The sequence below is a fragment of the Podarcis vaucheri genome, assembly GCF_965113315.1.
Source record: "Podarcis vaucheri genome assembly, chromosome: 8".
Classification (NCBI taxonomy): domain Eukaryota; kingdom Metazoa; phylum Chordata; class Lepidosauria; order Squamata; family Lacertidae; genus Podarcis; species Podarcis vaucheri.
Window position 1 is genome coordinate 59,435,980 of NC_138766.1, and position 16,504 is coordinate 59,452,483.

Below are 16,504 nucleotides of genomic sequence, written 5' to 3' on the forward strand. Positions count from 1 at the left end.
TACACACACATATTATTTATTGTGCTAATGTCACTTGATTGAGGATTTTGAGGATATTATCCTATGCATCAAAAGTGTGATGGTGGCAATTCTTTTTACCATGCCAAAAGTTTCCTATCACTTTCTTTTCTTCTGTCACCTTGCTTTCCCCTGCTGCAGCGAAGCCTTGAAGAACCAGGCTGCATTCTCCAGTCAGCTTAACATTTTAGTTTTTTCCAGAAGGGTAAGTGCTGCATGTGTTGGTGGCAACTGTCCGTTTCTCCCCCTTCCTTCTTATACGCAAGAATGTTGATCTCTCACCCCTGTGAGCCGTCACCTGTCTAAATCTGTCCTTGTGTCAGATGCATATATGGAGAAAGTGAGTATGGCAACCAATGACGTTCTGCTTCTAAAATAGACCCAGCTCTCTTCACTCAGTTAAAACAATGTCCTCCAGGGAAAGATCCTCAAAGGACATTTGATCTCACAAGCTTTGGAATTCTTTTAAGGGACCTAACCCGGAAACCGCTCGGCAGCACCCTAACTCTGAGCCTATGCTCCTTGGAATCGCTAGGAGATGAGCACCTCTCTGAATTACAAGTCTTTTTCCAAAGAGCAGCAAACTATGGATAACTTGGAGAAGCAGCTTATTTGTCCCATATGTTTAGAGATGTTTACTAAGCCAGTGGTTATCCTCCCCTGTCAGCACAACCTCTGCAGAAAATGTGCCAACGATATCTTCCAGGTAGATCTATTAAACTTTTTAAAATTCCAATAAATGTTTATAAAACTTTCATGTTACAAAGGGGAGGGGTATCATTTAATAAACAGGGTTCTCTTTAAAAGCAAAAAAAATGGGAGAATTAATTAGGCACATGGGTTCTTTGTTATTTATTTTATGTGTGATTTTGAATCTGTTGCATTTGTAAATGTCCCTTTTATTTATATAGGCTGAAATGTTATTTCAAGTATTTAGAGATATTAACACACATACCCATTCCTGTTGTTCCACAACACCTCTAAAAATGGCAAATTTCTCTCTAGCATAAGTTGTCATTATATTATTAGCTTCCAGGCTTGAGCAACATTATATTTGCAGCTATTTCTCTTTCTGTGTACTTTTTGGGCAGTATTTTTCCTAGTAGTTTGGCTTTGATGACCTGATCCAGGTCCCCTGAAGTCATCAGTCACTGCATCCAGGTATTAGATCATATCCTAAGCAGATAGTGTGAGATGGATCTTGTGATGTGGAAGTGAGAGCAGTTGTCAGAAATAACTGTGAAATAATTCATGCTTAGCTTTACAACTTTGTTTATTGTTTGGCAAGAACAGGCCTCGAACCCTTACCTGCCAACCAGAGGAGGCACAACTGTGGCATCAGGAGGTCGATTCCGCTGTCCATCTTGTAGACATGAAGTAGTTCTGGACAGGCATGGAGTGTATGGTCTTCAAAGGAACCTGTTGGTGGAAAATATAATTGATATTTACAAGCAGGAATCTACCAGGTAATAGACCGATTTTTGTCCTTGAAGGATTGCCTATGTATGCAGGTTGCTGACTTGGTTGTGTTTGCCACAGGAACACATGAATTGGATTCCCCAAGCCCCAAATCAAGACTTCTATCATAAAACTGAGCTATTGCTGCCCATTCCCTGTTAGAACCTCTTTACCCTACCCCATTCTTATTTTAATTCCTCAAGTCAACCTGGAGCTTTTATCTCCAGCTAGCTATAGAAAGAGAAAGCAATAGCAATGAGCAGTGCTTTTTTTCAGGGGGTACTCAAAGGTATGCAGTACGGCACTTTTTTTTGTTGTTGTTAAAAAGTGTGGCACTTACTGTAACAACTTCATGGTAAAAAGGTAAAGGGATCCCTGACTGTTAGGTCCAGTCGCGGACAACTCTGGGGTTGCGGTGCTCATCTTGCTTTATTGGCCAATGGAGCTGGCGTACAGCCTCCAGGTCACGTGGCCAGCATGACTAAGCTGCTTCTGGCAAACCAGAGCAGTGCAAAGAAATGCCGTTTACCTTCCCGCTGGAGTGGTACCTATTTATCTACTTGCACTGTGTGCTTTCAAACTGCTAGGTTGGCAGGAGCAGGGACTGATCAACAGGAGCTCACCCCATTATGGGGATTTGAACCGCCAACCTTCTGATCGGCAAGCCCTAGGTTCTGTGGTTTAGACCACAGCACCACCTGCGTTTAGGAAAAAAAGCACTGGCAATGAGCACCATCAGCATCTGCTAAAGCAGGGGTCTGCAACCCGTGGCTCCGGAGCCGCATGTGGCTCTTTTACACCTTTGCTGCGGCTCCGGGGCGGATACTAGCGAGGGGAGGAGGCGCATTGTGCGCCCCAACACTCCCCACTGTGGCGGGCGCTGTACTGGCTGTGACGTCGCATGGGGCAGTGCGTGCGTTAGTCACGCACCGTCCCGACGTCACCTTCCCGCCCGCTGTCAGATTAAAGTAAGAAACAATATATGCAGTGTTATATTTGTTTTAAATGTCGCAATGGTTTTGTGGCTCCCAGTTTTTTTTTCTTCGGAAACGGGTCCAAGTGGCTCTTTTTGTCTTAAAGGTTGCAGACCCCTGTGCTAAAGGTAGTGAGTCCCCCACATCTCTGGTGGTTGCTCAGCTGCTGATACTGGTTAGGATTTGCTTTGTATGAGAAGAAAGGTTTGCTCACTTTACCCTTCGATTGGGAGCTTCATTTTACAGTACTGGATGCCACACAAGCGTCTATTCTTATTGTATAATGCTAGCAGCTCTAATCTGTTGCTTTATGGGATTTCTTGGCATAAAGCAATATGTAGAAAGGTATTTACTCCTTGCATCTGAGAAATGAGCCTACAAATAATTCATCATGTCAGCAGTCTTTGCTCATGTACACACTCAAGAAAGTCCGTTGGTCTGTAGCCACAGAACCAAACGATGCTGCATGCTATGGATCACCCACCAAATGGATCACCCACCAAATTTCTGCGTCCATTTCAGTTTCTTCCATATATCCACCATACATTACAACATTCCAGCACTTTTAAAAATAAAACATCAGAATCTACTGCAATGAATTGCTGAATAAAATCCTTAAATATTTCCCCCGGTTATGTGTGTTTTTCCACATGACTACTTAGTTGCCAGGGTCCTTCTGTGTAGACTGGCCCAGAGAGCAGCTCAGCTTCTTCTCCTCTCCAGGTGAAAAAGAGGTGAAATGCACTTTTATACAGAAGGCATTTGAACAAGTGCCGCTTGCTTGACAAGCTATACTTGCTGATTTTGCTCTTCTACTTATGCAGCTGAAAGTGCAGAAGCTCTGCCCCTCCCCCCCCCCCTTAGATGCAGGGGAGAAGAGCTTAACAAATCCTCTCTGGGTCAGTCTACAGGAGCTCTGAAAGGACATGGGCAATCAAGTAGTCATCATAGTGGCATGCATAAATGCACCCATAGCTGGAGGAAATGGTTTGTTTATTTATTTATTTAGCTTTTTTTTTTAAAAAAAAAAAAGACCAACATGAAAAGAGCAAAGCTGAGTAGAGAAATAGAAAAGAAAAACACAGCATATAAAAGCAATGTAATATCATTATCATCAAAACCAATATAAAACAAGATCCATGTGATCTCATTGCTTCCCACACAGCCATACTAACACTAACCTGGGAGTGCCTGTTTGAAGAGAGTTTTTTTCAGCATATGCAGAAAGACCAAAATCTGGCTTCAAATCACTGCCCATACATGCACTGAAACCAACAGTTTTCTGTTGATGATTTATTGCAAGGACACACTCAAATCACTTAAAGCACTTGTCCACCTGCTTCCACAGCATCTTTCTCTAAGCTCTAGATCATGGGCAGGCAAACTAAGGCCCGGGGGCTGGATCTGGCCCAATTGCCTTCTAAATCCAGCCTGTGGACGGTCCAGAAATCAGTGTGTTTTTAAATCAGTAGAATGTGTCCTTTTATTTAAAATGCATTTCTGGGTTATTTGTGGGGCCTGCTTGGTGTTTTTACATGAGTAGAATGTGTGCTTTAATTTAAAATGCATCTTTGGGTTATTTGTGGGGCATAGGAATTCGTTTTTCTTCTGCTTTTTCTCAAAATATGGTCCAGCCCCCCACAAGATCTGAGGGACAGTCAGTGGCGTAGCGTGGGTTGTCAGCACCCGGGGCAAGGCAAGTAATTTGCGCCCCCTAACCCGTGGATTTGCGCCCCCTAACCCTAACCCCCAGATGTTGCGCCCGGTGCGGCCGGCCCCCCCTGCACCCCCCCCACGCTATGCCACTGGGGACAGTGGACTGGCCCCCTGCTGAAAAAGTTTGCTGACCCCTTCTCTAGATGCTGGCCTTGCCAAATCCGATTGCGCTCTCGCTCTCGCTCTCTTTCTTGCTCTTTTCATAATTTCTTTCATTGACGTATTATGTGCGTATTATACCAATAACAAAACGATGTCAAACCAAACCTAGCAGCACAATTTTATACATGTCTACTTGGAAGTAAAAGGACGCAGGTGGCGCTGTGGGTAAAACCTCAGCGCCTAGGACTTGCCGATCGCATGGTCGGCGGTTCGAATCCCCACGGCGGGGTGAGCTCCCGTCTTTCGGTCCCAGCGCCTGCCAACCTAGCAGTTCGAAAGCACCCCCGGGTGCAAGTAGATAAATAGGGACCGCTTACCAGCGGGAAGGTAAACGGCGTTCCGTGTGCTGCGCTGGCTTGCCAGATGCAGCTTATCACGCTGGACAAGTGACCCGGAAGTGTCTGCGGACAGCGCTGGCCCCCGGCCTCTTGAGTGAGATGGGCGCACAACCCTAGAGTCTGGCAAGACTGGCCCGTACAGGCAGGGGTACCTTTACCTTTACCTTTTACTTGGAAATAAGCTAGTCCCTGCTAACTGTGCACAGGACTGTAGCTTTAATGATGCGGATATTTTCTGGCTGCCTCTTCATGGAGCATTGCAGAAGAAGGGATGCTGTTTTGAAGAATAGAGAGCATCTCTTCAGTGACGTTTCTCTGGCTCTGTAGCACTGTAATTGAAATCTGAATAGGTTCCCAGATATTATTGTGCAAAAGTCTTCCCTTGGGAAAAGGCTGTATGCCAGAAACTGAAGAGCTATGTTATTTCATATAATTGAGCCCGTTCCTTCTAGGATGGCAAGATGAAAGAGAGAGAGCAAGAGAGCGAGAGAGAGAGAGAGAGAGAGAGAGAGAGAGAGAGAGAGAGAGAGAACAGGTCTATTGAACCTTTAACAGTTGTGTAGAAAAGGAAATTTCCGTCTTCTACACAACTATTAAAAGTGCAGGAAGGAACTTTTTCTTTCCCCCCTTCATTTGGTCTTCCTGGTTCCTTCTCCATCTTGACAGCTGGGCTATTATAATCTAAGAGAGTCCATAAGTTCAATACTGTTCAACACTGATGTTTGGCTTGGAAGTCAATGTGGAACAGAGAAGCCATGGAAAGGGTTAAGCACCTATCAGCTCCCTCTGCCATTTCTCTGCTCTGCATCTCCCCCTCCCCCTTGCAACACACCCTGCTATTTTGCTTGGTAATTTAGAACAATTATCAAGTTTATGTGTAGAATGCTTAAATTGCCCCCTTAAATTTTTCATACCTAATTTGATTACAGTACATATATGGAGCCTATCTTACTGTGCAGGTCTCATTCATTTCCTCCAGTTCCATTTCACCTTTAAGTGCTAGAAACCAGTACATGGGAACTTCTGAGTGCAGGATCAGTGTAGTCTAGGGGGAACCTATTATTGTGTACATGGGTTGAAGACCAATATAGAGTAAAAATGGGCATGTTGTGAGAGGATTATACATACTGGATCTCTGAAAAACAGCCTCTGTAAACTTGTGCAAGGACTAAGTTTTAATTTATATATTTTTTAACTGTTGCTATATCTGTATTGTCCCTGTTATACCTAATTGCAAATTCAAATGTATCCCTATCGTGTTTTATGACTTCCTTGATATTGTATGTGGGCTGGAACTTGTCTGTGACCGAAATAATAAATTCATCATCACTTGTGCAAGGAAACAGACAGGAATTCTTTGGGGGTGTTTATAGTACCATCTGAGAGTGCAAGGAAGGTTTTTTGTGTGCACATTTCACAGCTCCTTCCCCCCACCCAGCTGTTCACATCTGTACGGCTTCACCAATGTCAGATTGCATCCCTTCTAACATGAAGCAGCCCAAAACTGGGACACAGATTGCAGCCTCTCAAAAGTGCCTTTTTGGGACATGGCACCCCAAAATGCATATTTTTGAGCACCATGCCCAAAAAAAGTACAGCCTGAAATTATACAAGATTCCAGCAGCCATTTTTTCGGGGCAGTTGACAGGCATGAGATTAGTGCAACACCAAGGAGCACTGGCGGGGTAGAGATGTTTCTGCCCTGTGCAAAGGTATTCATCTTCTTCTTTGGCAGTCACTCATAGCCGAATAAGATTGTCTTCCATGAATATGGTCTTAGTGGTGTGTCCATAGGCCAGTTCTGGCTCCACATGTCCTTCCACAGTGGGGACATAGGTTTCTAGGCAGGAGTTGATCATGGTGAGGGTTTGCCAAATGTGCTCGTTTCGTCCTGAGTTCAAGTGTCTTCAAAGTCCATGACACCTTTGGTAAAGGCTGTTCTCCAACTGGAGCGCTCACAGGCCAGTGTTTCCCAATTGTCAGTGTTAATACTCCATTTTTTAAGATTGGCCTTGAGAGAGTTTTTAAACCTCTTTTGTTGACCAGCAGCATTATGCTGATGTTCACACCTTGGCTAGATATGAATTAGGAATGACTCCAAGAAAGTTCAGGAATTTTGGATATGAATTTTGATTAATATTGTGTAAACATGGATTACAAACCCAGCACTGGAAACACAGTAAGTGCACAGTAAATGGAAGTGTGAACCCAGCATGTTTTCAGATTTACCTTCTCTGTTCCCCGTGTCATTCTTTTGTATCGTATTCTTCTGTTGGGGAAAGACCATAGTTAGTAGAAAAATGTATTACTCGCATATAGAAAGTCCCAGATTCAGTACTTGGCATCATGACCAGGATCAGGTATCAGGGAGAGCTACCATAAGTTAGAGTAGACAGTATCAGGCTAGATGAACTGGCATTTTGCCTATTTTATTTAATCATTTTTTTTAAAAAAGTGATGCTGATTGGGATTTGGTTTTCTTCTTCTTCTTGGTGAATTGCATTCACAGGCCTGAAAGAAAAACTGAACAGCCAATGTGTGAAGAACATGAAGATGAGAAAATTAATATTTATTGCCTGAATTGTGAAGTGCCGACATGCTCAATGTGCAAAGTTTTTGGTGCTCATAAAGATTGTGAGGTTGCTCCCCTCACGAATGTTTACCAAAGACAGAAGGTAATTTTTTTAAAAAAAATAAGGCTTCCACTTAATGCATTTTTATCAGTAGAATTCTAGTAGTTTTTGAAAATAAATAACCATAATAAAATTCTCTCCCTGGTGAGGTCCTCCACCAATGTTGCGGGATTGCAGTTTGATTGTCTCAGTTGAAAAACCCAGTCAGAACTGTATACCATTGATTATGTGTGATGTGAAACTCAAAACGGAAGGGCCCTACCAAGGTCATCTTGTTGAAGTCCTGTGCCCTGATAGGGTCTTTTTGACTTTTCTAAATCTACCCAGCCTTTTGTTAATACTGGTACATGCATTACAACCAACATGTTGATTAGCCTGTGACATGGAAACCTTCCTTACCAATGCAAATTGATAACACAGCCAGGAATGTGAGGCACTGACCAGTCCAAATGGTGACTTGGGCAGCTTTCATACACCATGGCCATGTGGCTATGTGGAAGAATTTATCAGCGTTCCCCTCAGAGCTCCCACAGTGTATGAAATAAACATGCCTTCTTTCTTTTTCTCATTTGTTCTGCCAAGCAAAACTCCTTATTTTCAGACCTAGCTCTAGGCTTTAGGGGTTCCCCAGCAAAATGTACTTTGGTGAGCCTCCTTCTACCTTGGTGGGTTTTCTTGGCGACATAGGCTTTTGTTCATGGTCATGGCAGGTAGCAGTGTTCCAATGAAACTGCCATTTTAATTTCCCACAATGCCCCTGAATGTAGCATGGCTCTGGTGCATTGGAGGAAATTTAACTGATCGATTCCAGATTCCCACTGTGGAAAGTGACCATTATAAATGCCCCAGAACAAAAAAGTGGTGTCTTAGTAGCAGCCTGACGTAGCTGTGTGCTAACACCATCCCCAGTTATTAGCTTTATGATTATTGTTGTTGTTCTCCTCCTTACCAGTTTGTTGTTTTCTTTAAAATATAGTGACCAAATGTGCACAATATTTGACCAAAGACACATATCCTAGAGCCAAGAAAGAGAACATACTACTTTTTATGAATCAGTATATTTATGCGTACATTTCAATTAATAAGGAAATGTTTTGTTTTGCAAGTAATTTCTTGAGTATGAAACAGAAAGGCTGGGCTATGCTCCTCGAATCCTTTGCCGCCATCTGTACAATATCTCTTTATTTTTAACCCGGCATTCACTAAACAGCTGTTTATTTGGACTATCCTCTGGAGAAATGCAGCTCAATTTCTTGAGAGTCCTAGTGTGGCTGCCACTAGACAGAGCCAGTTTACAAGTACAGCCTTTGAATGGAACCCATAATTATATTTATTTGTGAACACTATGGCTGGGTAGATGCATTTGGGGGTGGGGACATCCAGTTGAATACACTGGAAGCTGTCCATGGCTTTCTCCTTTCTGAGATAATTAGAAAGAAATGATGTTTAACAAAGATATCTGTGAAATCCATGAATATGCATATCAATGATTATATATCTGCTAGAGATAATGTAAAACCTATATATGCGTCTCCTCCCAAATTGCAAAATTTAGGCAGTGGTTCAAATACTTTGTATTCAAAGCAAAAATCCCTGCAAAATGAGCAATTCAGATAGGCTGGAATAACCTTTCAAGAAGCAGTCTAGAAATAATTTCAGAAGGATAAAATAAAATCCTGCCAATCAACTTTTAATCCTATTCCTATAGGAACAAGATCCTTTAATGAAATACGTTGTGGTGCAGATTAGCTTCATTTACTGCAAAAGTATATTTTGGAGTATTTTCATCTCTTTGGGGTTTTCAAAAGTAGAATTTATTGTATGTTCCTATAGTAAAGTATGTACATTTCCCCAAAAAAATATTTGTGTGGGAGGGAGGGGCAGATATCATTTCAAAAATGCAAACAATAAGGCCACAGAGTTTTATGCTCTCCTTAAGTTATGTTTATTTTACATTATAGTCTGAACTCAGCGATGGCATTGCTGTATTAGTGGGAAGTAATGACAGGGTTCAAGGAATTGTAACTCAGTTGGAAGAAGCCTGCAGGACAGTTGAGGTAAGAAACACAATTTAGATTCTACCAAACTAAATTCTGCTTTAGAATTTTAATTATTGCATACTTACATTGTTATACAGTAGTACCTCGGGTTAAGTACTTAATTCGTTCCGGAGGTCCATTCTTAACCTGAAACTGTTCTTAACCTGAAGCACCACTTTAGCTAATGGGGCCTCCTGCTGCTGCCACTGCGCAGCCGGAGCACAGTTTCTGTTCTCATCCTGAAGCAAAGTTCTTAACCTGAAGCACTATTTCTGGGTTAGCGGACTGTGTAACCTGAAGCGTATGTAACCCGAGGTACCACTGTAGTCTGTGGTAAGAGCAAACAACTTTGATGATGGTGTAGTTTTAAATGTCTCATTTGAGACTTTTAATCTAATTTACTCTAAGAGGTGTGACTGGAGAAACACACAGTTTTCAAGATGCACAGAGCTCAAAAGCATGGTATGTTATACACTAGCACAATTTATGCCATAAAGAGCATCGTCTTAACCATTTTTAAATGCATCATGTCTTCTCTTGGGGCCAAGATGGTGAATGCTTCGTCCAGATTATGCTACCAGCAGAAGCCAGGAATAACAAAGGTGTCCCATGACAGAAGAGCCTGTCAACCTTACAGCGTAGGCAATGGATATGTTTAGTAAACAAACCCAGATGACTCAAGCAAGTGCACTGGGCCACACCCACTATGAAGGGAATGAGGAGTGCAGTCGCCAGCTAATGCACTGAAACTTTCAATCCACTCACTTATAAAATTTCTAGCCCACCGTAAGGTTGCAGGGCAGGTTGCCACAATTTAAAATTCAAGTTTAAAACAAATGGTTGCCACCTGAATGTGCCTCTGGGGATGATGACAAACCATTGCGTAAGCAGCACTGAAGAGACCTCCCTGGGGCGCAAGTCTGAGCCGTGTGTATGGAGGTCCTGGGCTGCCCAGACGACAAGACCCACCTCCCTCAGCTTCGTTGATGTGGTGCAAACGAAAGCAGAGCAATATGTTTGGCACCAGCTTGGCTGCAGGAATTGCTGGTGTCATCCGACTGTCTTAGGGACTCCATTCCAGATTTGTGCAGGGTTTACACCTTGGTCTTTTCTTCTCCCAAACAGATCCCGCAAGCAGTGGAGGTTTAGGTTCAGAGTTTTCCTTCTCCTAGATGGGCTGCATTCCCAGGTTGATGGGCCCCATTTGCCCCTCAATTCCCTCTACAGCACATGCAGAAACCGCCTTCATAACTGTTGGACCCACTATAGGTCTTGTCTAGTCAATCCATTGGAGCCTGTCCTCACATGGAGGGGAAGTCCCTAACTCACTAAGGGTTTGAGACCCATTCACTACCCTCATCTGGTTTAGCCAACCAGCTGAGGCCATTTCCCATGCTGTAGCCATTGTTGCTTGCTGACAGCTTTTAGGAGCCACACGTGAGAGCTGAGTGCAGGGTGGGGACCAACGGTGGACAAACTACCCAGAATAAACATGACGTGTCCACCACCAAAGTTACTACCCTTTCCCTAACACCCCATGCGCCCCTTAAAGCAAATTACAGCCACAGAAATAGGGTGGATCATGGGAATATACATTTCAGGTGTGAAAGGCCAGGGTAAAGAGCCAATACATAGTCACTGATAGCTTTCTACAAGTAAAAAAGTTAAAGGGTCAGCTCCCCCTGTCAACAGTTGACATCCACTGAGAGAGAATGTGTTGAACGGGTAGGAAACACTTACATCACCATTCTCACCCATGTGGTAACAATATTTACATGGAAGTAGATTTCACGCAAAGGCTTACCTAGCCTTATGATGGATGAGGTGAGCAACAGCAACCTTGCACTCAGTCCCAGGTGGTTTGGAGCCACTAATTGTATTTCCTACAATGCTGCTAATGTAGTGTCTGTCTGGGACATCGTGAGAAATTATAAGGGTGGCCCCAATGAGGGCTGACTCCAGGTTTGAAGGAGCAATAATCAATGCACTCAAGGCTAGCCTAATGCATTTTGTCACTTGAGGCAAAACAGAAAATGGGTCTCCCTGCCTCCACTTGAGGTGACCAGAGGCAGCTGAGGGAAGCCCTGGCACATGGAAGGTGACAGAGGAGAATAAAGGAGGCCAGAGACGAGCAGGTGGCAGAAGCAGTGGCCCCATTCTTCTCAGGGCCAGGCAGTGGCCACAGGTGAGAAGTGCAGGAGGAGGTGAGTGGCACACTCCTCGGGGGCCTGGTTCTGCCACCCACCCAGCTGTCCCCAGCCTGCCACCTGAGGAGACTGTGTTGTTGAGGCTAATGGGCAGACAGGCCTCAATTCACTAGTGGGTTTGGCAGGGGTGCTAAGGCTGCAGAGGTTTACTAGGGATGGCTGAGTGTTTCCTAAAAATAAACTAACAGGCAAACAAAAGCAAATTCTCAAGTCCAAATTCCAGTTTGAAATTGGATAACATAATGAAATCGTGTGTATGCTTTCCCATTGCAGAATGAAGCCTTTCTCAAAGGGTTACTTTCCTGCTGTTGCCAGACCTACATGACCTTGGTTAATGACCTGCCGCTTGCCGCCATTTTACTTCAGGATCCTTAACTCCCATGAGGGTCAATTAGAGAGTGTCAGTGCATAATTGGAACACCACGTGGTTTGCTGACTCTGCATACTTATTCCGGATAGGTCAGAAAGGGCATCTGAAACCTGCCACTCCTCTCATGACATTTTTCAGACACAAGAAGAGGCATTTCTCTTTCAAGATACAATCTTAAGATCAAATGTAGGCCCTCCCCTCGCCATTTTCTTCCCCACCCCGTAAAGAAATGGTGCAGGCTGCAGGCTCCAGCAGGAGATTGGAAAGAGGATGGGTGCATTTTAACTTCTTTTTTCTCCTTTGGCATCCCACCTCTAAATCAGCTGTCCTCCAGATGATTATTGTCTTATGTGAGCAAAGCACCAAAAGTTACCCGGGGGACAAATTTGTAGGGAGAAGATTAAGGAGAAGACTGAAGTTGCTCCCTTTCCTGCCCCCATCAGTCCATCATGTATCGTCTAAACCTCAGAAAGCAATGCTGACCATGTTCTAGACCAGAGCTTTCCAAACTGTGTGTTGCGACACATTAGTGTGTTGGCTGCAGTGTACAGGTGTGTCGTACAATATGTTTCTGTATCTCTTATAGGGGGATATTTGAGCTCCAGTTTGCTAGCAAAACTGAATTGCTGGGTAAAAAAATGATGCATGTCTAAAAATTGTGTCACCAACATGAAAATTTTGGAATGCTCTGTTCTAGACCGTGGTACTTCTGCCTGTGAAAGTAGGCTGGACCGGCAAGTCCTGCTATCTTTAGCTATAAGGAGTTGACTTGTGACAAGTATAGAAAGCTAAAGATAGCAGGAATGCAAGGAATGGATACTGATAGTTAAGAGTGTGAAGCATGTAGACCAGGGATGGGGAACCATAGCCCAGGTGTGAAAAGTGCCCCCAGGCCTATTATCTGGTCTTCAGGACCTTCTGCAGGCTATGCCCCCTCTGGAGATCCCTCCATGCCATCCTCAAGTGCCTTTGCCTGACTGGAATGTGTTTTTGAATTGTCATAATGCCTCTTGCTTGCCTGGAGGGAGAGTAGTGTACATGTGTAGAAACCTCTGCTTTTCCATGTAGCCTACTATATAAAGCTAAGATTCACACTTGTTACTTGTTACCCACTTTTCTTGCCTCTGGCCCCACCATCAGCTGGTGCCCATTGGGGCTGGTGGGGTGGAAGGCAGGGAGCCAGAGCCAATAACAAGTAGAGCCAACTGATGTTGTCCCCATCCTCCTCATAGAAGAAGCTGACAGTCAAGAGCCATTCTCTTGGACTGGATATAAGTGGGGGATTTTTAAGTCCCACACAGACTGTGTATTGGCTATACTAGGGTGTGGGTGGGTGGGTGGGTGGGTGTGTAGGACTACATTTTCTCATGGACAACCCCAGTGGAGGTTGGCCAATTAGGGCCTATGGGGCACTGCCCCACCAGTCTGCCCTCAGCTTGCCTCCATGTAGGCTCACAAGATCATCATCATTTTCATTCATTTCTTTTTCTGCCATTTGTTATGTGCCCAGAATGGCTCACAACAAATCAAATGAATAATAAATATAATTTATTTAAAAATGTTCCTGCACGTGCCTCTGGGAAAGTGCACAGACAGGGACTGAAGGCAACCAACCTTTTATATTTTTGTACCCAGCACCTGATATTCAGAAAGATTCTTCCTTTGAGCATAGTATTTCTGTATATCTAATAGGATTAAATAAAACCACAGGAGAAATGGGCAGGAGAAACTGCAGCTGTCTCAGGGAAGTGAAAGATAGAGAACAGTTCTCTGGGTTGTAGCCCAGCAACTCTTTCCACAGGAGGCATTAGACAGGAGTAGTAGGACTTACACCACAAATAATGCTGTGAATTTGTCTTGAAACCACAAGCGCCTTTCATGAAGTTCTTGCAAAATATTTGCATCACTAATGTTAACAAACCGACAAATAAAAGCACATGATGGGCAACTGGAGCTTGCAGAGAAACCCATCTTAGACTGAGGTCCAAACTAGGTGTGATGCAGAACATCTCAGAACATAATCTGCTTCATTAAAAAAAATGAAGGCCACATGAGGCCTGAATGGTATCAGGACCATAGCATTGGGAGAGTAGGTAAATCCTTTCCTCCCATACTCTCTTTGCATTTAAAATACCCTTCCCAAAGCTGCCATCTGTCCCTCAATGGGAAACGTATGATTATACTAAAGAAAATCTGATAATCTCCATATACAGTGGACACTCGGGTTGCGAACATGATCTGTGTGGGATGCATGTTCGCAACCCACAGCTGCACGTCTGCGCATGTGCGGGTTGCAATTTAGTGCTTCTGCGCATGCGCAACTGCCGAAACCTGGAAGTAACCCGTTCTGGTACTTCTGGGTTTTGGCGGTCCTTAACCCGAAAAAACACAACCTGAAGCGTCTGTAACCCGAGGTATGACTGTAGTGTTCAGGAAGACTCATCTTATTCTGCATTCCTCCTGAAAGCTATCCAGTCCCTACCATCTAGGACAGGAAAGGCAGAGGCACGTGGTACAGGATTGGAGGAACAACCCAATTCAGTTCACATTTAAAGGTGAACCTCCCTGTTTTGTACTTTCCAAAACAAGAAGCAAGTCCACACACAGCCATCCTTCAAAATTTGCATTTCTCTGAATTTTACAGTGCACTCATCAAGCCAAGTCGCATATACCAGTGGAAAGTGTGCACATAAATGCATACACTACTGAAAATAACACAGAGAATGCATTATATCAAGGGAAATGGCTTTCAGAAATGGATCTCTCTCTCTCTCTATGCTATATTTGCGCCAGTTTGTCATCGCGGTGTTATCATTTGCTGGTTTCTAAAGGCAGGAATGGGGGTGGGGAGAGAGAGAGGAGGAGGATAGGCAGGAAGAATAATAAATTAGTTGGCTAGGAGGGGAGGTTAAGGGAAGGCCTTGGTTGGCGAAACAAGGGTTGTTATCTGTGTGACAGTTTTAGTTCTCTGATGATTGAGGGGGTGGGGATAAAGTAAGAATTGGAGAAGGGGCTAGTGGTGCTGTGGGTTAAACCACAGAGCCTAGGACTTGCCGATCAGAAGGTCGGTGGTTCAAATCCCTGCGATGGGGTGAGCTCCTGTTGCTCGGTCCCTGCTCCTGCCAACCTAGCAGTTTGAAAGCACGTCCAAGTGCAAGGAGATAAATAGGTACCGCTCCAGCGGGAAGGTAAACGGCATTTCCGTGCGCTGCTCTGGTTCGCCAGAAGCAGCTTAGTCATGCTGGCCACATGACCTGGAAGCTGTACGCCGGCTCCCTCGGCCAATAAAGCGAGATGAGCGCCGCAACCCCAGAGTCGGTCACGACTGGACCTGATGGTCAGGGGTCCCTTTACCTTTACCTTTAAGGTGGCATGTAGAGGAATGAGGGAAATATGTAAGTGTGTGAAACAGTTTTAGAGTTCTGGTGACAGGTGAATAAAGTTGGAGAGGAGGAGTAATTGGGGAAAGGACCGATGGAAGTGGATGGGGTCAATTGGGACATTTGCTGTAGAGCCACCCTCTCCTGTTAATCAAAACAACATGCAAAAATTTGTTTCTTCAGAGCAATTCGCACTGAAATGTTCATGAATTTTCATGAGGATTAGTTTAATTTAAATTCGCAAAGTGCTCCGGAAATGTGGAGAACTGAATTTAAGTATGGAAAATGAGAAACTCAGATGACCAACACTGACAGATTTGTTTAACGCAATATGAAACTGAATACTAGACATCTCCCCAAGTTTCTTCCACCAGTTTCTTTAGGGAATTTTAATAAGGAAAGTCAGAGGAAGGGAAGGGTTAAGCCTCCCTGCACTGCGGGCCTCAACCAATTTTGAATGCTCTGTAGTTACTACTGTGGTACCTCGGTTACAAACACTTCAGGTTACAGACTCCGCTAACCTGGAAGTAGTACCTTGGGTTAAGAACTTTGCTTCAGGATGAGAATGGAAATCATGCCACAGCGGTGCCGCATCAATGGGAGGCCCCATTAGCTAAAATGGTACCTCAGGTTAAGAATGGTTTCAGGTTAAGAACGGACCTCCAGAACAAATTAAGTTCGTAACCAGAGGTACCACTGTATTACTATTTCTATTATGCTGCAGGAGATTTTGATCACATTATCTCCCATGTCACATCTAACTCTGCCCTCACTATAAGCCTTGTCAAAACAACCCCAATCTCTCACGCAGATACACCAAAAGACGAAAACAGCTAAAATGATTGAACCTTCAACACCAAGTGAAAGGTTGTAAATAAAAAATACACAGGGCAATAAGGTTTAAATTCAATATACTGTGGCTCTAATTAGCAGGAAAATCCATTGTAGTTCTTCATGTAACCAAAGCAAAGAAGAAGAAATAATATACCAAAGGTGGTTCAAAGTCTCTAAAAACCCCGAGCCAAGGAAGGAAGGGAAGAAAAATATAAGCAGTTAAGTTAAAACTTTGTTGTCAGGAAGGCTTTGCACTGCAAGGATGAAATTGGTTGCTATCAGGGATTTGCAGACTGAAACAAGCCTTTCAAGTAAGTTAACTGTAGAAATTAGAATCACACCAAAGCAGAGGCTCCTTAACACTGAAGGTTTAGC

At 43.8% G+C, this 16,504-nt stretch overlaps 1 protein-coding gene across 1 annotated transcript in view; it reads left to right on the top strand.

Moving 5' to 3' along the window:
* Nucleotides 1–406: 406 nt before the first annotated feature.
* Nucleotides 407–16,504, top strand: part of TRIM55 (tripartite motif containing 55) — a 40,972-nt gene continuing 24,874 nt past the window's right edge. The window contains exons 1-4 of the mRNA XM_082234091.1: nucleotides 407–724; nucleotides 1,312–1,484; nucleotides 7,176–7,341; nucleotides 9,261–9,356. Coding sequence (XP_082090217.1) covers nucleotides 557–724; nucleotides 1,312–1,484; nucleotides 7,176–7,341; nucleotides 9,261–9,356 — 603 coding nt within the window. The 5' untranslated portion in view covers nucleotides 407–556. The remainder of the gene's footprint in view (nucleotides 725–1,311; nucleotides 1,485–7,175; nucleotides 7,342–9,260; nucleotides 9,357–16,504) is intronic.